Raw genomic sequence first — 22,679 nt, 5'->3', positions numbered from 1 at the left:
GAACTAATCAAATGAAATATAGGGAGAGTCCTTAGGGTCACCCTACCCACTCCTGTTTGATACTTAGAAACAGATGAGATCTCCACCCCTCAACCATATATAATCATGCATTGGACAATATAACAAATCAAATGAAATATAGGGGAAGTCACTGGGGTCCCCCACCCCTCCTGTTTGAAAACTTGATAACGGTCGAGATCCCCACCAATAAACTATATATATTCATGTATGGGAATATATTATAAATCAAATGAAAAATAGGGGTAGTCCCTAGGGTCACCCCACACACTCTTGTGTGTGTTTTGAGAACTTGTAAAAGATTTAGATACCAATGCCTAAACCATATTCATTCCTGTTTTTCATTTCAAAAAGATTGAATGACATACAAGGTCAATCTCATAGGCGACACATATGCATATCTCTTTGCTAGACTCTAACACCTGTCATTTTATTCCAAACTTAGACATCATGGACTTGGGGTGAAGGTGGGAGTCATTTACATTTACTATGGACAGGTCAGTCAGACCTCACCATTGATCTCTGTAGTAGTAAACATTTGTCTGATTTGTGTCTCATAACTTTTGTACTGTAAAGTTTTCTTTCCAGGGAAGCAAGTCCATTCATACTTTTACAACTTCGTACTAAAATCAACTTGAACTACTAACAGTCAACTAATGCGAACAATAAGGCTCAACTAGAAGAAATGCAATCATTGCAAATTTGTACCACTGCTGACTCACGAAAGACTCATGACCATTCGTGGTCATGTGCTTTGCTATTGAAAACCTTGATCAAATATGAATAATTTGCCTTAATGTTTAATTCATTAAATGAACATAAATGCACAATTATATATGAATGTTTAATGTTTGTTCTTTTAAATCTTTAAAAAATAGTTGAAGCAACATTGCCACAGTTTTCATAATTATGTTTGCCTTGGTTTTTGGTTAACTGCCTACGGTGCTTACAGCGCTTTGATTTTTAAATATTAGCATGAACGACTGAAAATGTCATAGATATAATTATATAGATTTTCTACTGATCCTTTATTTACTTTTGTCTGCAGGTCATAAAGATGCAGATGTAGTGACTTTAGAAGGAATTATAGATGAAGCTATTTGGCTGACAAAGGTCATCATTGAGGAAGTACCAATTGTCTTAGTGACACTAGGAAGACATGGAGTTATGTTGTGTCAGAGGAGTCAGCATCAGAAGTTTCCTGTCAAAGGATACAGACTTGAGGTGAATGTTCATGAAAAGCAAATAAATTATAAATAGATACTATATATACAATTATGGCCTGCTAAGGAGGTGTATATCCAACATTGTCAACCCTTACTTGGGTTGATGACAATGTTTGACATCACCAACTGAATGTGCCATAACTGTTTTATTATACCGAATGAACAAGTTACAATTAAAAGTAAAATATATATTGTTACTGATTGTATAAAAAACACTTAGGTTAGAAAACTATTTTGTGTCAGTCTCATTATAGAAGTATGTACAACAAAGGTAGACTCTTTCTTTAAAATATATATGGCCCCTTTCAGGGCCATTTACAAGAGATATCTTTGGCACTATATGAAATTCCAAGCCTTCTTTGATCTTGTTTCTGTGTCACTTGATGGGCTTCTTAACTGGCTGTTGCCATATTTGTTTTTGTTTATCCGATGTTTAATAATGTCATACTTTAAATTTGTTGGGAAAAAACATTGAAATGCAACTATAACACATGATTCATTCAATATTAGCCAATTAAATGATTAATCTATAATGTAAGGTATACTACGATATATTATTGTAAAGCAATATAAATTTCCCACAGAAAGTAACCAAAAGTTAGCGTGCAATAAATTCTAATATTGCCCTAGTGCAATTAGTCTTCAAAGTTCATGACGTCATCAACGACAAAATCTTAGTTTAAACCAAATTTTTACTTTTAAATATTATATAGCTATACAATAAACGGGTTATTACATGAATATTGGGGAATATTGTCCCTCGCAAGCTTGTGTATTATAAAGTTCTACTGGGGACAATATTCCCCAATATTCATGCAATAACCCTATATTATTCTACAGTATATACATATTGATAGTGATAGTGAAATCAACATTTAATTGGTTGAGACAATTCCTTTTAACATTGCACAAATCTTCATATTCCTCTCTGAGTACATGTATCATATTGACCCTCTGAAAATTCAGGACTACCTCATTTAATGTGCCAAATCAGTATATATTCTTATTTGCTGTATTAGAATGTGTTTGTTTGTTATTTTCTTTACAGAATGACTTCTGAACATGAAGGGGAGCCAGTAGTTTTAGTCCACTTTAACAGTTCAAGTTAATTTTTTGTTGAGCCTGCAAACTTGTGATCCGGCAGCGGCAGTGTTAGCTAACTTCTTAAATGCTTTATATTTTAGAAGGTAGAAGACCTAGATGCTTCATACTTTGTATATAGATGCCTCATGTTACGAAGTTTCCGTCAGTCATATGTCCATTGTCCTTGACCCCATTTTCATGATTCAGTGACTACTTGAAAAAAAAAATTGAAATGTTAAATTTTCTCTTACTATAAGTAAAAAGATAACTATATTAGGTATGTGTGTACCTTCTAAGGTTCTCATGCCTGTCAGACAGTTTTCACTTGACCTTAACATCATTACATGTATCAGTTAACAAGGTTAAGTTTTGGTAGTCAAGTCCATATCTCAGCTTCTATAAGAAATAGGTCTAGTCTATTCACTGTATGGAAGGACTGTAAGGTGTACATGTCCAACTGGCAGGTGTCATCTGACCTTGACCTCATTTTCATGGTTCAGTGGTCAAAGTTAAGTTTTTGAGTTTTGGTTATTTTTCCTAATACATTGTGCAATAGGTCAACTAAATTTGGTGTATTGAAATATTTCATGATCTATAGGTCAGTCACACAGGTTTAATTTGACCTTGACCTCATTTTCACAGTTCATTACTCAGTGTAAGTTTTTGTGTTTTGTTCTGTTTCTTAAAATATAAGCAATAGGTCAACTAAACTTGTAGTTTGGCATGGGTCATCTGACCTCAACCTCATTTTCATATTTCATTGGTCAATGTTTAGTTTTCTTCGCTAATGTTTAGTTTATGTGTCAGTTGTAATAAAGCTTTATATTTAGGACTATGAACATAATATCAATGATTAGTAAAGAAGGCGAGACATTTCAGCGTGTGCACTCTTGTTTCAACAAAATACCTGAATGAAGACAAAGAATGAATAATCTTTATCTTTTGTTTGGTTGTATTTTAACTTACATTTGTTCATTTCCTACAGAAAATTGCTCAATTAAATGTTATCTAAGTATTTGTTTTATTTTTTTGCAGCATTCTGACAAGATGACAGCAGACATTTTCCCAGCATTTAATGCAGGATATCCTCCAGAGAATATTGTCAGTGTATCTGGAGCAGGAGATTGGTATGTACTAAAGCCAGAAACAACAGATTTAACGTTTTATTATATTACATTTAGTTGCCCACTCTTTACAAAAATAAACAAACAGTGTATCTTTGTAGTTCTTTTTATACAACCGCAAAAATTAAAAAAATTTTGGTCGTATATTGGTACAAATGTATCACGTTGGCTTCGTCGTCCAAAAACATTTGGCTTTCGCACCCTAACTTTAGTAAGAGTAAATAGAAATCTATGAAATTTAAACACAAGGTTTAATACCATAAAAGAAAGGTTTAGATTGATTTTGGGAGTTTTGGTCCCAACAGTGTAGGAATAAGGGGCCAAAAAAGGCCCAAATAAGCATTTTTCTTGGTTTTCCCACAATAAATTTAGTTTTTAAAGTAAACAGAAATTTATGAAATTTTAACATAAGGTCTATGACTACAAACAGAAGGTTGGGATTGATTTTTGGAGTTTAAGTCCCAACAGTTTAGGAATTCGGGACCCAAAAATGGTCCCAAATAAGCCTTTTCTTGGTTTTTGCACAATAACTTTAGTATAAGTTAACTCATTGGCCCCTAAGAGATTTCTGGAAAATCAGCCATTTTCGAAAATTTGCAATAATATGCAAATTATATGCAAATTACAGACTCTTGATGCTGTAACTGCTGCTCATCTATTAAACTATGTATTGACATTTGGGGGCGGAAGGCATGGCTGGGGGGCTGGGGTGGGAGGTGGAAGATTTTCTCGTGGGTTTGAACCAACCCCCACTGAAAAATGGTCATTTTCCGTCTATTTTCCGATTTTAAAATGACCTTGAGAGGTGAACATTAACCAGACTGTGTTTCTGTGTCATTCAAGTATTACCCTATTGTTACAGCAGTCCATGCATGCTAACTGGGAGTATATGGGACTTTTAAAGTGTCTTGCTGGCGAATTATTATCGTCAAGTCAGGTACAGACTAGATTCCTATTGTCCATATTATACCTCTTTGTGTTCCTATACCACCTATGCATGCATTTACGATAATAGTGTATACCTACAATGACTACCAGTTAAGTAGTGGCCATCAACAGATGCCCACCCCCACCTGATTTTGGCTACTTTTCACGTTTTTCCGATTTTGAACTCTTAAACAGCTTTCAAAATGCCATATTTTCATGAACAGACGTCTGACAAGAGGTAATGGACCATGAACTGCTTGGTTGAAGTCCCTGCTATCATGACAGTTCAAGTTGGGCAATTCAAAAAAGGTATGGAGGGTCATACGTGCCATCAAAGAATGGTTGTCGCCATGACGCCTATATGCGTCATTAGGGGTTAATGGGTTAATAGAAATCTATGATATTTTAACACAAGGTTTATGACCACAAAAGGAAGGTTTGGATTGATTTTGTGAGTTTTTGTTCCAACGAATTAGGAGCCAAAAGGGTCCAAAATTAAACTTAGCTTGATTTTAACAAAAATTCAATTCTAGGGGTTCTTTCATCATGTTGATATGCTGAATCTAAACATGTACTTAGATATTTGATTATGGGCCTAGTTTTCAAGTTGGTCCAAATTGGCGTCCAAAATTATTATATTAAGTATTGTGCAATAGCAAGAAATTTTCAATTGCACAGTATTCCACAATAGCAAGAAATTTTCAATTGCACAATATTGTGCAATAGCAAGAAATTTTCAATTGCACAGTATTGCGCAATAGCAAGAAATCTTCAATAGCACAGTATTGCGCAATAGCTAGAAATATCTAATTGCACAATATTGCGCAATAGCTAGAAATTTCAATTGCACAATTTTGCGCAATAGCAAGAAATATTCAATTGCACAGTATTGTCCAGTTTTCAAATTGGTCTACATTTATAAGGTCCAAAGGGTCAAAAATTAAACTTTGTTTAATTTCAACAGAAATTGAATATATGGGGGTTTTCAATATGCTGAATCTAACCATGTATATAGATTTTTAATATTTGGGCCAAGTTATTAAATTGGTCCACATTGAGGTCTAAAGGGTCTAAAATTGAACATTATTTGATTTCATCAAAAATTGAATTCTTGTGGTTCTATGATATGCTGAATCTAACCATGTATTTAGATTTTGGATATTGGACCATAATAGGTAAATGTCCGACTTAAATTTTTTAAGTTTTTAAGTTTAAGTTCATTAATTCTGTGTCAGAAACCTATGTTTTGTCAACTATTTAATCACAATCCAAATTCAGAGCTGTATCAAGCTTAAATGTTGTGTCCATACTTGTTAAAACTAGTATGAGAACACACAGAAAAGTACATTCTTAAATCTTAACTGCAAATACAAAACAGTCCTTAAGATTGGTTTGTGAGGAATTATGTTTGAATTGTTGCATTGAAGAGCATAGGCGGATTTAGGGGGGGGGCCCTTTTTGGAAAAAAATTTGGTTGCTTATATAGGGAATCACTGAAGCGTGACTGGTGTGGGCCCCCTCTTAGGTCAGCCAGTGGGCCCCCACTTATGAAAATTTCTGGATCCGCCACTGAATAGCATATATGTGAGAGAATATTAACTATAATTGGTAAAAGATCGCACATCTCCTTATTTGTATAAAGAAATCTAACAAAATATGACGATCATAATGTATAATTCAGAAATAAAACAAACATAATGATTTTGATAAATGAACAATCTTCAAGAGAAAAATTATTGAATGTTTTAATAAGTTAAATCAGGCAGAAATAAATTTATTTTAAACTGATTTACAAGCTTTAACTGAGAAACATTTAATTGCCGTCAAATAGAATGTGTGGTTAAAGGTTATATTGACTTACTAACTTTCACACTAATTGGACAGTTTTAAAGATCGATAGAACAACAAAGATGTCTGGGTGAAGATTCATAGTCTGACTGGTTTCTATGGAAGACCGTATAACTTTTATCTGATGGATACCCAGTCTATAAAAATATGATGCTACTATTAATCCAATGACTGCCTCATAAGAAAGTCAGGGAAAGGACCCTAATTATTCAGGCTACGAATCATGGATAGGTGTTGTTTATTATGTGTTTTGGTTTTATATTTTACATGATAAAAACATTTCAGCTTATTCAGGTTATTAATATGGCTTCAAGTAAAAAGAAATTCATTCTGTTGTACTTTATTGATTTATCATTATTATATTACTCAACCTGTAAATATTATTTTTTAGGCCTTTTGAAAATTGCTTACCTATATCATCTTGAAATAATAAAAGGCCTATTTTCCAGAAAATAAATCATACATGTACGTCATTCAATTCCTTATTCATTTAATCTATGAATATGTAACTGATATTCTTGTTTTAACTAATCCCTTGAAACAGAAAAGAAGGCTTTTTTTAATAGATATAAGAAGATGTAGTGTGAGTGCCAATGAGACAACTCTCCATCCAAATAACAATTTATAAAAGTCCCCAAAATTACTAGTGTAAAACCATTCAAACAAGAAAACCAAAGGTCTAATCTATATAAAAAAAAAAAGAAACGAGAAACACATATAAATTACATAAACAAACAACAACTACTGTACATCAGATTCCTGACTTAGGGACCGGTCAAAATTTCTTGATGCATGGGACCGGTGCAAAAAGAAAATTGTCTGAAATAATTCTCTTGATCCCATGGCTACTGGCAGAATGAAAATATGCTTGTCCCATGCACTTTACCTAGTAAAAAAGTGTGTGTCCCATGTTAAAGCACAAAAACATGATCAAAGTTGTGGATACATTTCATGCTACAATGTATTTGGATAGCTGAAAAATAATGCTACTATGTGTGAACTGTATCTATTTTGCTATTATAAAGTAAACAAAACAATACATAAGCATATGTTATTGCCAACACAGGAGCCCAAACAGATGACAATATGTTATTGATTATAATAAATGATACATGCAATATTAAACAATTAACATGTATGAAGTGTATGGTAGAATACATTTTTTCAAAAAAATTGCAGCTTAATTTAGAATCTAACTATTCTAAATTAACAGTGGGTAGGTAAATTTTCCAAAAAAAAAAATTACAAAAATATGATTTTTTTTTCTGCTTAGAATAAAACAATCCCCATTATTTGAATAGTCATACCAGAAGAAGTGAACATCTCGAGACAGTTAAATTTTCAAATTTAAAACGAGAGGAATGTGAAAATAGCATCAAAATTAAAGAAGTGAACATCTCCAACTTCCACTTACAACAATATTGTATTTTAAACATTTTTTTTAAAAGTGGAAAAAAGTAAAATTTACTATCTCAACATATATGCAGCTTGAGTGATTATATATTTATATCTGGGCTATTCAGAGCTTGTTGGGTATGGGTTCCAGATTTGTTGTGACCTTTGAATGAATATTCCAATCATTTCTTTTGGTAGTATGCTACTGTATTTGTTAAATTTCCACAAACATTCTTTTTCTACAGCCAGTATGTATTATAAAAAAAAAGAGTTTTCATTCTACAATGTTTGTTGAATTTGCATAATCATGATAATAACATTTATGATTAAGGTAGTTCAGGGGGTCATCACTGAACATCATTTCTGAGCCTGTTAGATTTTTGTTTTATTTAAGGAATAATGGTCTACATGTACAAAATAAAACAGAAACATTAAAACAATTCATTTTGTTTAATTATAGTTGAAGTAGCACTTTTAATTGCTTGGCCATTTTCAAAATTTCTGTTTCAATCCAAGGGAGATAATTTGTATACAAAGTATATGGAAATCACACATTTTGTCAATTTTCTTAAAAGTATGGCTGGTTTATACACCACATTTCTTTTTATTGAAACTTCTAAAGCATATGAAATGGAGATTTTTTTTCATATACAGACATTGTTTCAAAAAGTTCATGTCCCATGCTTGCCAATAATGAAAAAAACATTGAGTCCCATTCCTGTAAACACTGCAAAAAGTGCTTGTCCCATTACAGTTTGCACCGGTCCCATGCATCAAGAAATTTTGACCGGTCCCTTAGGATAGGTGCAAACATTTGCAGCTGAATTAAATGTTTTATTACCAAACCTTCTCCCTTTTTCTGAAACAATAGCATATCATCACAACATAGAAAATCACACAATAAAATATCAATTGGCAGGCTTAACTCAATCAAAAAAGGTAAATTAACACACTATGAACGAATAAAGGAGTATGTTCGATAAGGTCCTAAAATGGCCCCCTTTTTTAGCGTAAATTTCAAATTCAGATTTAGTGACTAATATCACGATAAATTACAGCTAATACATTGCCTAGCTAAGATATAAACCATTTTTTTGAAAATTTTATGTTTCTGCGTTTCATTATGACGTCACAAGTTGTACTCATATTGATTTTTCAAGAAAAAATCAATGAAAATGGGTAAATTTCTATATATTATTGGATAGGAAACATAGAGCGCATACGTCGACAACAAAGATCTTTTAAAATATTGGTTGTGAAGACATTTCACATGTCTTATTTGGATCTTAAGCTTGTCGACGCCTGCGCTCTATGTGTCCTTGTCCTTCATTTGGTTGAAATCTAGCTGATTTTGTCAAATTTCACCAAAATCCCTTATTTTCACCTTTTTTTACTGTAAAAATCAACGTGTTCGAATTAAACTTTGACAAAAACAGTTCTGTTTAACTTTCTAACATGTCTTTAAGGTAACTTAAAACATTTATTATCTTGTAACTATGAACTTTATAATTGGGCCCAAATATGGCCCTTACCGAACTAACTCCTTTGATCTGCAATATCTGATTGCAAATGCACAGTTAATAAAATATTAAGGACAAACATTCAAGGCCAAAAAGCAAACAAACAAAGCCATGCCAAGACACCACTGCGAAATATTAAACCCTTCGAAAAAAAATCGCTTTTGAAAAAAATGGTTTTAATAATATATATGTAGGTAAATAACTTTGTCGTTTTAGGTATACTGTGAGTACTCTCAGATCTGTTCATTGTGTCTTTTTTTGTCGGGATGTATAAGTAGCTGGCCACGTCCACTTGTATTTTTGTCCATCTGTTGAGTTAAGCCTTTTTCAAATGATTTTTATAGTTCATTCTTATGTTGTACTGTTAAACCTGTAATTCTGTGGTTGCCGTTTGTTTATGTGTTACATATTTGTTTTTCATTCATTTTTTTATATATATTAGGCCCTTAGTTTTCTCGTTTGAATTGTTTTACATTGTCTTATCATAGGCGAGTGTAATATTTGAAAAAGACGTCTAGTTAAGGACTTTAATGCACCCACCTAACACACGGCTAATTTTGTTTTTAAATGAAAGAATAATGATTAAACTTTGATTTTTGCCCGGTCGTCACAAAATCGTACGGTGCAGTTTTTGTAAAATTGACGTTTATTTCAGAAATTAGTTGAAAATTATAAAATTACGACATTTTTTTTCAAGCAAAGGAAATCAGTCGTATCTCTTCTTTTAGACAGAATAATTTAAGGAATTATATTCTTAAAATAATGAAAAACAATATTTACAACTGTAAGTCCGCATGCTTTTGCATTCCTCCTAAATATTTGACATTTTGTACGAAAATTTTCATAATCCTGACCTTTTCGGATCTACAATTAAATTTTTATTAAGTTCTTTCGCACTCTATCTGTTTTAGAACACACCAAATTACTCATCAGTTATCGTTTTTTTCATTCAAGATCAAGACTTTATCTCAACATTTCTTTAAATCACGAATTTCTGTAATTTTATGATGGTGGGTAAAATCAATATAGTTTCCGGAATCCCTTATCTATTTCGATATCGTTTTTTACTGAATATTTTAGTCGATTTCCGTGTACTTAATAGTGCTACTAGAGTACGATAAATCATATTTAAACGGTTATATTTCTATCTTTAACTTCAGTGTAGCTTAAATATATATAAAATCGTCCGAAATTAAGATCAAATCAAAGTAAAACATAGTTTTTGAGTTCTGTAGAATTCACCCCTTTCTAAATAAGGAATCGTATCGGAAAATTGTAGAAAATCTTCCGAGTCTTGTAAAATTTTCAGTCCAGTTCACAATAAAACCCTTCCTATGCTAAAAAGCAAAAACCTATCCATTGATTGACACAGAAGCATGGTCTGTCAGGTTTCTACTACAAAGAAACTATTTGGTTCAACACTTAAATAAAGATACAGTTGTATTGCCGCAGTGGAAAAACGGTATGACGAAGTTTACAGAAGACTGGCAGTCGATGAATATGAAAAAAATTAAAACATCCCATTTGAAAATACAAAATATCATGAGAGTTGCTATCAATATTTCAAAAGTAAGCACAACCTATTTTCTTCTGTTTGATTGTACAAAGACTTTGTACTACATGTACCAATTCTACCGACAAGTCTCTTCTCCTATATCGACGAGGGCAGTATAGATCTACAACTCATTCTGATTTGTCTGTTTGTTTATTTGGAAATGTATAAAGCCTATAAGCAAGTAACACAACTTCATAAGGTATCCTCTGAGGAGCAAACTCAACCTGTATTGAGTGTAACTACATATATCTCCTACAATGATCTGATTTACAAATGAAGTCATGATCATTTTACTATTAAATCTTTAAAGCATCAAGCTTGCATCGCTAAATATTTGCCACAAAATTTGAAATAAGAAAGTAAAGAGCTAATAAATTCTGAACATAAAACAGCGTTTACTAACATTTCGACGATTAAAGATGACGTGGGTGTACACAACGACGTATTCTGGTTACTTGGTCAGTTAACCGGGCTTAATTTTTGCCCGAGGATCGCCGCCGAAAAAAACTACACAACATATTATCAACTTCATCAAAAACTAAAAATATATGGCCAATTTATAGTTACATGTATACAGCATCAACAAGGCCAAGGTACAATATCCAATATTGTATACAGTAGCTCTATAATTTTGTCTAATGCCGTAATGACGGAAAATTACCCGTTTAAAATGACTGTGATATACAGTCTGTCGAATATAAAGATATGAGCAGTGACTGCCAAACTGGTTGCAAGCACTTTATGCAGCTACTAGTATTTTACGGAAGCAGAAATACGGTAAAGTTGTAATCCGATCAGACGAATGTCTATTTTCTAAAAACATTTCACTGAGTTATTCAATTAAAATTATGCCACCTGCTTTCAGAACATTTCTGTTTTGTCTTTTGGACGATTGCGCATCTGTGGCTGTTAATAAAGCTTAAATGTAGCTAAAGTAGAATGTATATTATCTTTAAATATTTTTTTTATTCTTTTTCATTTAGGTTTATTATTACAAATGCACCGTATTTATGGACACACCTTTGCTTTACTATCAACAAGTTTGACTGCTCAGGAGATTAGAAAAATTGAAAATGGGGCCTAAATTCTACATGGCATTCTTTTTCTCCTGGTGGTCAACACCTTATCCAAGACAATGTAGATCTACAGAAACAATAAAAGTTCTTCGGTATGACTTTGGTTGGCTAAAAGGCAACATCGGTCTGGTATGATTTTATGCAACTTTCTATAAGATTTGATCTGTTCACGCATTGGTATAGGTAAAGGGGAGGGTTGAGATTTCCAAAAAAAATATGTTTAACCCCGCTGCAATTTTGCCCCTGTCCCAAGTCAGAAGCCTCTGGCCTTTCTTAGTTTTGTATGATTTTTTATCTTAATTTCTTGAGTATATTTCGAAGCTTAGTATGACGTCAATTATCATTTCAAACTAGTACAAATTTTGTTTTAGGGGCCAGCTGAAGAACGCCTCCGGGTTTGGGAGTTTCTTGCATTGATGACCCATTGGTGGTCTTCGGCCGTTACCTGCTTTTTGAACGGGTTGGTGTCTCTTTGACAAATCCATCATGTCCACTCCCAATTTGTAATTCAATCTGTAAATAGCAGATCTTGTTCCGCTTTGGGCAAAACCTCTGCTGTACTGATAATGATATATGCCCATGCCAAGGCAGTTGTCTTTGCATGTATGGATATGTTGACCGATAAGAAGAATGAGATTACAAGTTAAAATGAAGCTATAATAATATTCCGATATCGCAATATTCCGATATCTAAATGGTCCAACATCCCATTGGTCCAACGTTTCGATCATTTAGGTTATACGCTAACGGGATTTTAACATAAGAAAGCCAAATAAAAGGTTCAATATTTAAATGATAACCTTGTCCTCATTATCACTGAACTAGTGTATATTTGTTTAGGGCCAGCTGAAGGACGCCTCCGGGTGCGGGAATTTCTCGTTACATTGAAGACCTGTTGGTGACCTTCTGTTGTTGTTTTTTCTATGGTCGGGCTGTTGTCTCTTTGATACCTTCCCCATTTCCATTCTCAATTTTATTAATTAAAAAAAAAAGCTTCTTTGTCAAGTGTTGTTTGAATAATTAGATATCTCAAGATACACGGCGGCCGACTAAAGTAAACTCAAACACAGTTTGACGTACAATGAGTGATCATATTTTCTTGTGATGTTTTAAATCAAAATGGTCAATTTGTTGATATAAATATACTAGTAGTGCTTTACTCATTTCAGTAATGTTAGTTATAGTACTCTTATCATATCTGATTTAGTGATGTAAATGAAAACGCGGTATGATCCAGACTCAACATATTGCACTACAATAATAAAAAAAAATCTGCCCTATGGTTGTCTAATCTTGAAGCGGTTGGCAGTCTTTCAAACTTACAGGAGACCATACGCTTCCTCAATTTTAATGTACAGCTCATCGTGGGACTTATTCTAAACAATTAAAAATACGTCATATGTTATATTTTCCCCTTGCTTCAAATATTTTGTTTCGGATTATTTATATCAAATTTGCAGATACATGTTTGTAAATACGTGTAATCAAATGATATGGAGGTATTATAAGATTTAGATCATGCAAATGCGACTACAGAAATATTTTTGTGACTTAAAGGTTGATTTTCAAAGACTCTGAGAGAAAACGTTACGCAACATGCGTTACCGTTAAAATCAACCAAAATTGATTAATAGTATGATAGAAATATATTTTCCCAATTGTAATACAGCATTCTTATAAAATTGTTTCGTTTTTGCATTTGTTTTGAATCGATTTATCTACTGGAAGTATCCGTGAATTGAAATTGCACCTATGACCTTTGACCTCGATTAAAAAAAAAATGCACCATAATTTCTTTTGACGACCGGGATATTTAGAAAGTACACATTCTTAGCTTTCCAGTGATATATAATTTAGCCATGTGTTAGGTAGGTGCATTAAAAATGTAATTTTGGCTCTCATATCACTCGCCTATCAGGGCCTTTTATAGCTGACTATGCGGTATGGGCTTTGCTCATTGTTGAAGTCCGTACAGTGACCAATAGTTGTTAATGTCTGTGTAATTTTGGTCTCTTGTGGACAGTTGTCTCATTAATCATACCACATCTTTTTAATACTTATGTGTATAAGCTGATTTCAGGTGGACTCTTTAGTCTTTAGTTTGCCGGAACCAAATGCAATAAAACTTTTACACAATACTTATTACAACTGAACTCAGATCAAGTACAAATTTGGGTAGTGTCACTTTTACCGTTCTTCAGATTGACCCTTTATAACTTTATATGACAGGAAAAGGTGGTGGTCAGTGGTGCATCATCTGTGTCCCATAGACACATTCACAGATTACTTTGGATAATGGTTTAAAGAAATTGTCCTGTTGTACAATAAAAGTTCAATAAGTTAAGATCTCATGGTAATTTAATGAGGTTTTCATAATTTAAAGAAAAGTAATGCAAGTATGCACACAATAGCGATATGTAAAGTCTTATGTATCATGTATCTATTATTGATATTTTTTTTATATATTATCCATCTCTTTGTAGTTTAGCAGCAACAATGATCAGTGGAATAGTTCATGGTCATGATCCCGACCTCTGTGTCAAGGCCGGATTAATGGCAGCTCAGATGTCCTTGAAATCTTACCAAGCAGTTCCTCCAAATATAAGTCAGAAAAAATTAAACTTGGACAGAGTGAAAATTTGGGCACCATGGCAACCTCAGAGGGTGAAACATGTGTAACAAAGAATTCTAATTTGACCAGTAGAATGGATATTAATAATTGTCTGATTGACAGAGGAATATGGAGGCAAATACTCCTGCTAGAATATATTTCTTTAAATTTTGTAGGACAATCAGTTAAACATATTTAGTAAAACATGCTAGCCTTAGTAATATATTCTGTCATTTTTTTGTATTTACTAGCTATATATAGAGTATGATAAATTCTCCAATTTGTTTTTTAATTTTTGTCAAAGGAAAGGCTCGGTAATTTACAGCTCCAAGGGGGGATTCAAAAAGTTTGGGGTTCTAATTTTTGTCGAGCCTGCAACTTTTGTTGCAGAAAGCTCGACATAGGGATAGTGATCCGGCGGCGGCTACGGCGGCGGTGTTAGCTCACTTCTTAAAAGCTTTATATTTTAGAAGGTAGAAGACCTAGATGCTTCATACTTTGTATATACTTTCCGTCAGTCACATGTCCAATGTCCTTGACCTCATTTTCATGGTTCAGTGACTACTTGAAAAAAAAGTTAAGATTTTTTGTAATGTTAAATTCTCTCTTATTATAAGTAATTGGATAACTATATTTGGTATGTGTTTACCTTGCAAGGTCCTTATGCCTGTCAGACAGTTTTCACTTGACCTCGACCTCATTTCATGGATCAGTGAACAAGGTTAAGTTTTCGTGGTCAAGTCCATATCTCAGATACTATAAGCAATAGGTCTAGTATATTCAGTGTATGGAAGGACTGTAAGGTGTACATGTCCAACTGGCAGGTGTCATCTGACCTTGACCTCATTTTCATGGTTCAGTGGTTATAGTTAATTTTTGTGTTTTGGTCTGTTTTTCTTATACTATATGCAATAGGTTTACTATAATTGGTGTATGGAATGATTGTAAGGTGTACATGTCTAGCTGACAGGTGTCATCTGACCTTGACCTCATTTTCATGGTTCAATGGTCAAAGTAAATAAGTTTTTTAGTTTTGGTCTATTTATCTAATACTTTATGCATTAGGTCAACTATATTTGGTGTATGGAAATATTTTATGATCTATATGTCGGTTACGCAGGTTTTATTTGACCTTGACCTCATTTTCACGCTCCATATTGCTAAGTTTTAAGTGTTTGTGTTTTGGTCAGTTTTTCTTTATTTATAAGCAATAAGTCAACTATATTTGTTGTATTGAAGAATTGTTAGCTGTACCTGTCTGCCTAGCATCTGACCTTGACCTCATTTTTATGGTTCATTGATCAATGCTTCATTTTCATGGTTAATGTTGAGTTTATATGACAGTTGAAATAAAGCTTTATATTTAGGTCTATCAAGATAGTATCAAGGATTAGTTTAGAAGGCGAGACATTTCAGTGTGTGCACTCTTGTTTTAATGGGTCCAAATTTATTTTTCAAAATTTTGAAAAGTTTCAAGAAGAAATCTTTTAATTGCACTGTATTCATATATATTTGTAAGATCTTGACATTTATTTTGTGTTTAAAACCTATACTATGTTCAAAATTTGATCACAATCCAAATTCAGACAGTATCAAGCTTGATGATTGTGTCCAAATTTGCCCCCAACTGTTCACAGTTCAACATCTGCTATCGTGACTGGCTGCGCTCAGCGAAGCATTTTATTTATTCTTTAAAAAAAAATCGACCTCACAAAATTAAATTTACCCTTGCCATTTACAGATTCTCATGTGAAAAAATTGCATGGATTGTTTATTGTCAAACTCAACTGAATTTATGGGAGAAATAAAACAATTTTCAGCATTAAAAGTATTAAGGTCTAATATACAATCATAACAAGCATCCTAGGTTAATTGATAAGAGCAGGTATGCTCTAGTTGGCAATTTGTCATTTTCAACCCATGAAATAGAAAAGGTGTGCTGGTCAAATTTCTATTGCTCAGGATTTTATAATGTTTACATATTTATAACTTAATTTTTCAATATTAGTCAGAGGGTTCAAGATTTTATATATCATTTATATGTTAATAATAATTAGATTTTCAGTATGAAATAACATGTTGTGTATATTCTCTTTGGGCGAAGAAATTTAGTGATAATATCTATGTTGTGAATATTATGACGTGTTTCTAATGTTAACAATTAAAAGGCAATAATGCATACCTGCCAACTTTCCCGATTGAGGTGTGTCCTACACGATTTTGACCCTTTGTCATGATTGCACGATCGTGATCATGAAAAACCCTCTAAAACACGATTTTGTTAAGCCAATCAAATTCTATATTTCTCATGATCAAATTAATCAATCAAATAAAAACGTTTTCTCTCAACATTATTCTTACATCCTAAATTTTAAACTTGTGTTGTATTCCTCTGTTTGTTAAAATTGTGAACATGGCAAATCATTTTTCACCTGCAAGAAGGTTCTTACACAGAATAAGAATAAAATTGGAAAAGTCAACAATTATTTAATATCCTTACACATAAAGTTAATTCCTGGTCTTGCAGCTACATGTTCATCTTTTGCATTGATATATAATAACTAGAATAATGCAAATAAACTTAAGAAAGTTTACAAATATGACACATTTTCTAGCTCACAAAACAGCACGCGCAAAATAGTCGTCGAATTTGAATTGGGGAGAGATCCGTTTGCGCCAAAAATGCGTCCTTTTGCGCCACAACTTTTTTCTCCAAAGCTCTGTTTGCGCCACCTGTTTTAAAATTACATGGTATCATTTGCGCCAAAAATTAAATATACGATTGCGCCAATTTAAAGAAAAATGACTTCCCTCCACCTTATCCTGGGAAAAACTCTTTAACGACAACATGCATTCTCTCCTCAAAATCTACATACATAGATGTAAAATTCATTTGAAGATTAAACCTGTCACAACATTCCTTAAGCCTGTTTGTTTATATAAAATTGAGAATGGAAATGGGTAATGTGTCAAAGAGACAACAACCCGACCGAAGAAAAAAACAACAGCAGCAGGTCACCAACAGGTCTTCCATGTAGCGAGAATTTCCGGCACCTGGAGGCGTCCTTCAGCTGGCCCCTAAACAAATATATGCTAGTTCAGTGATAATAAACGCCATACTAATTTCCAAATTGTACACAAGAAACCAAAATTAATAATTATATGTATGCATACCTTTAGTTTAATTGTAATCCTATTATATATACTCACCTTTCACCAACAAGAGTAACAATTATTTAGCGAATAAAAATATATTAGACAAATATGATACCGTAAATATATATATAAATCTTTAATATGTACAATCAATATGCGTTCAGGTAAATTGGCGCAAATGAATTCCGAAAACTGGCGCAAATGATACCCCTGAAAAACAGTAATTGGCGCAAAAGGAGTGCTGCCATGAATTGTAACCTTTGAAATTGTTGTCATGCACTAAAACCCCCATGGGCACTTCCAAAGTTGGCAGGTATGATAATGGCATTTAATAGGTTGGTTTATGTTTTGCAAATGTTTTTCTAATCAGTATAATAATTGTTTACTGATGTAGGTCAAACCTATGTAATTGTTTAGATTTTTATAAAATATTTTAAATAAATTTTTGAATAGACATGTTATACCTGTAATTTCTTAATTAGGTTTCTCATTGTTGCTCTTATACAATGCCACATCATTTAATTTGTTCCGGTTTCCTAAAAGAGTTATTTAACTACTAATGGAATCAGCCTCACTTGTTAAAAGTGACACCTAGGTATAGCTATATAATATTTTCATTTTACTAATTATGTTAATGTATGTTATTTCCAAGGTTATCAAGAAAATCTCAAGTCCACTATAAAGTCATTTGCATCAATAATCCTAAAGTTTTAAAAAATATCTCCTTGTGAAACTAGTAGACCAATTTTAACTTTTTCTGAACTGAATCATCAAGAGAATCAACCTGGCAGAAATTGTATATCAACTCTAGTCCAATGTTTCAATAGCATTCATGACTATTTTTATGCCCCACATGGGCATTATGTTTTCTGGTCTGTACCTCCGTTCATCCATCGGTTCGTTGGTTAGTCGGTCTGTTTGTCCAATTGCAGGTTAAAGTTTTTGGTTGAGGTAGTTTTTGATGAAGTAGAAGGCCAACCAACTTGAAACTTAGTGTACATATGCTCCCTACGATATGATCTTTCTAATTTAATGTCATATTAGAGTTTTTACCCCATTTTCATGGTCCACTGAATCTAGAAAATTATTATTACTGGTTTCAAATAGCTTTTTTTAGTAATAGTTTTTTTTTTTAGTAATAGTTTTTTGTCTGTTTTTGGCATTTATCTAAAAATTTAGAATATATGGAGAGAAACTTAAACAACAAAAATGACCAGCAACATTGAAGTTAGTTACATAACCAAGTTGTCTATCAACTTTTTTTATGCCTCACCTACGATAGTAGAGGGGCATTATAATTATGTTTTATGGTCTGTGCCTCCGGTCATTCGTCTGTTCATTTATCCTGCTTCAGATTAAGGTTTTTGGTCAAGGTAGTTTTTGATGAAGTTGAAGTCCAATCAACTTGGAACTTAGTAAACATGTACCCTATATGATTTTTTTACTTTTAAAGCCAAATAAAAGTTTTTACCCCAATTTCATGGGTCATTAGAAACAAAGAAAAAGATAGTGTACTTGGGACACACTCTTGTTTGGGTAATTATTACACTTTTATGACAATTTTTGTGTTATTTGCATTTTTTTTTGGAAGTATAATAGTTAAAAGAACTAATGTAACCTATAAAAATAATCTGCAAATAAAATTCTATGACAACATAATCGACTTTAAAACTATTGCATATTTGTTAAAGCTTATGATAAGTTCTTACAGGGGAATTGCAATTGGTAGGTCAATGATATTAAGAAGACAGTTGTATTAGAATTTACACATATCATTTTATTGAAGATTATTTAGAAAAAGCTGCCTCAGTCATGGATCATTGACTCTAAAAGTTTTACATATAGTTAATATGTATTTTGTTAAAGTGATTTTGATTTTAATTATATTTTTTTAAGTATATGATATAAGATGATTTATCAATAACTATGTATAACAGATTTATAACATTATTTTATTGATAGATGAAACCTAATAAATTACACATTATGGAATATAAGTTTCAAAGACAAAATAGTATTCAATTTCTTTGTTTATATCCATTCATATATATCTATAAAGGAAATATTGTAATCATGATCCTGAAGAATGTGAACATCCAGTATTTGAGTATTCCACTTTAAACTTAAAGTATACAAGTCAATGACATGAATTATAATGTTCACCCTATAACTGGCCATCACCTATGCAGTGACATTCCTTACAAGATTACATGTGTTTTCTATGTATAACATGTACTTTAGATCAATTTATTTTTCACCTGGACCAAGTCTTGAAGAGGAGACTAAGGTCTACAACAGCATGAGGAGAATTATAGTTTGTGAAAGGTTCTAAAAGTAAGGGCTATATTGCAATTACTTTATCCATCCCTCAAAAGTTTCTTTGCATATTTTCAAAGAATTAATAATTTGAATTTCAAGGGGCATAACTCTTTTAAATTTTGTTGATCCACACTGGTTTACAATTAAAGATGTCCCAAACATTGATGAATGAGGTCAACTTCTATTGGTGTTACAGTGTACAGGTCAGTCTGGCAAACTTTATTTGACTTTTGACTTCATTTTTGTGGTTGATTGCTCAATGTAAAGTTTAATGTTTTGTAAAATTGAGAATTGAAATGGGAATGTGTCAAAGGGACACTGACACAATCAGAGAGCAGAAAACAGTCAAAGGCCACCAATGGGTCTTCAATGCAGCGAGAAAATCCTGAACCTGGAGGTGGTCCTCCACTTGCCTTTTAATAAAAAAAGATATACTACATTGTAGTTCAGTGGAAATGGAAGTCATACTAAACTACAAAACATATAAATGAACAAAAATGAACAAAAAACCATACAAGACAAACCGGTGTAAACCATGTTTAGATCTCGACCCTTCCTTTATACCCCTATATATATATATAGCTAGCCAATGTAGAAAAAACAAATGCACAGCAAAATACACATGAAACTCAGTATAAAAGAAGTCTGATGTCAGAATACATGTAGGTAACAAAAGATACTAAATAAAATGACAATGATGATACATAAATTAACAAAGGACTACTAGCAGTTACTGACATGCCAGCTACAGACCACAAATAAACTGATAAAGATCATGTCTTCATCATATGGATATCTTTTTTTTCTTCTTTCTTTTTTAAATAGATCAACTACATTTTGGTCATACAACTATCAATGTGAATGATTGACTTGGTATGTCTTTCTGGCAATTATCTCCTGACCATGACCTCATTATCATGGTTCATTGGTCAATCTGAAGTTTTCCTGGTTACATGTGTCTCTTAGATACTATATGCATTGTAAGTTGTACATATCTGTCTGGCAGGATTCATATGACCGTGACCTGATTTTTATGGTTTATTGACCAATGTTAAGTTTTCCTGTTTAAGATCTTTTCTAAGATGTGCAATAGGTCAACTGTATTTAAAGTACATTTGGTGTTATGAATGATGGTAAGTTGTACATGTATTTAAAGTTGGGTTATATATGACCTTGATCTCATTTTCTTGGATCAAGTTAAGTGTATGTGATAGTTGAAGTTATAACATAATTTTGACAGCTGTACCCCAATTTTTGATATTTTTACCTATTTTGTCTGTTTGTTATGCAGACAACTTGTTGTCAATTAAATGGAACTTTATGTGACTTTCATACAAGTAAGATTTCTAGCTAGCCATGTTTAGTTCACCATTTTTTTCATAAGGAAATACCTGTACCAAGTCAGGAATATAAGAGTTGTTTTCAATTCGTTTGAGGTGTTTGAGCTTTTGATTTTGACAACTGATTTAGGGACAGACTTGGGACAGGACATTTTATGAAAAAATGTTATAATTTACATTGATTCATATATTCATATTTTATATCATGTTTGAATCACCTTCTTGGTTTACTGATTATGATTTCTGCGACAGATAAAGAATGTAATTTATAAGCTTTTGAGCATGTTTGATGGTGTTTGTGGTTATCAGCTTTTGAGCATGTTTGATGGTGTTTGTGGTTATAAGCTTTTGAGCATGTTTGATGGTGTTTGTGGTTATAAGCTTTTGAGCATGTTTGATGGTGTTTGTGGTTATAAGCTTTTGAGCATGTTTGATGGTGTTTGTGGTTATAAGCTTTTGAGCATGTTTGATGGTGTTTGTGGTTATCAGCTTTTGAGCATGTTTGATGGTGTTTGTGGTTATCAGCTTTTGAGCATGTTTGATGGTGTTTGTGGTTATCAGCTTTTGAGCATGTTTGATGGTGTTTGTGGTTATAAGCTTTTGAGCATGTTTGATGGTGTTTGTGGTTTTAAGCTTTTGAGCATGTTTGATGGTGTTTGTGGTTTTAAGCTTTTGAGCATGTTTGATGGTGTTTGTGGTTATAAGCTTTTGAGCATGTTTGATGGTGTTTGTGGTTATAAGCTTTTGAGCATGTTTGATGGTGTTTGTGGTTATAAGCTTTTGAGCATGTTTGATGGTGTTTGTGGTTATAAGCTTTTGAGCATGTTTGGATGGTGTTTGTGGTTATAAGCTTTTGAGCATGTTTGATGGTGTTTGTGGTTATAAGCTTTTGAGCATGTTTGATGGTGTTTGTGGTTATAAGCTTTTGAGCATGTTTGATGGTGTTTGTGGTTATAAGCTTTTGAGCATGTTTGATGGTGTTTGTGGTTATAAGCTTTAAGCTTTTGAGCATGTTTGATGGTGTTTGTGGTTATAAGCTTTTGAGCATGTTTGATGGTGTTTGTGGTTATAAGCTTTTGAGCATGTTTGATGGTGTTTGTGGTTATAAGCTTTTGAGCATGTTTGATGGTGTTTGTGGTTATCAGCTTTTGAGCATGTTTGATGGTGTTTGTGGTTATCAGCTTTTGAGCATGTTTGATGGTGTTTGTGGTTATCAGCTTTTGAGCATGTTTGATGGTGTTTGTGGTTATAAGCTTTTGAGCATGTTTGATGGTGTTTGTGGTTTTAAGCTTTTGAGCATGTTTGATGGTGTTTGTGGTTATAAGCTTTTGAGCATGTTTGATGGTGTTTGTGGTTATAAGCTTTTGAGCATGTTTGATGGTGTTTGTGGTTATAAGCTTTTGAGCATGTTTGATGGTGTTTGTGGTTATAAGCTTTTGAGCATGTTTGATGGTGTTTGTGGTTTTAAGCTTTTGAGCATG

General features: G+C 32.8%; 1 protein-coding gene across 1 annotated transcript in view; it reads left to right on the top strand.

The window, feature by feature from the left end:
* LOC134691207 (uncharacterized) overlaps positions 1–19,494 on the top strand; it is a 56,649-nt gene extending 37,155 nt beyond the window's left edge. Inside the window, exons 17-19 of the mRNA XM_063551540.1 lie at positions 1,067–1,242; positions 3,363–3,454; positions 14,256–19,494. Of these exons, the coding sequence (XP_063407610.1) occupies positions 1,067–1,242; positions 3,363–3,454; positions 14,256–14,451 (464 nt within the window). The 3' untranslated portion in view covers positions 14,452–19,494. The remainder of the gene's footprint in view (positions 1–1,066; positions 1,243–3,362; positions 3,455–14,255) is intronic.
* The last annotated feature ends 3,185 nt before the right edge of the window (positions 19,495–22,679 follow it).

The sequence above is a fragment of the Mytilus trossulus genome, chromosome 11, assembly GCF_036588685.1.
Source record: "Mytilus trossulus isolate FHL-02 chromosome 11, PNRI_Mtr1.1.1.hap1, whole genome shotgun sequence".
Taxonomy (NCBI): Eukaryota; Metazoa; Mollusca; class Bivalvia; order Mytilida; family Mytilidae; genus Mytilus; species Mytilus trossulus.
Note: the sequence above shows the minus strand (reverse complement) of the source record. Positions and strands in the feature narration are given on the sequence as shown.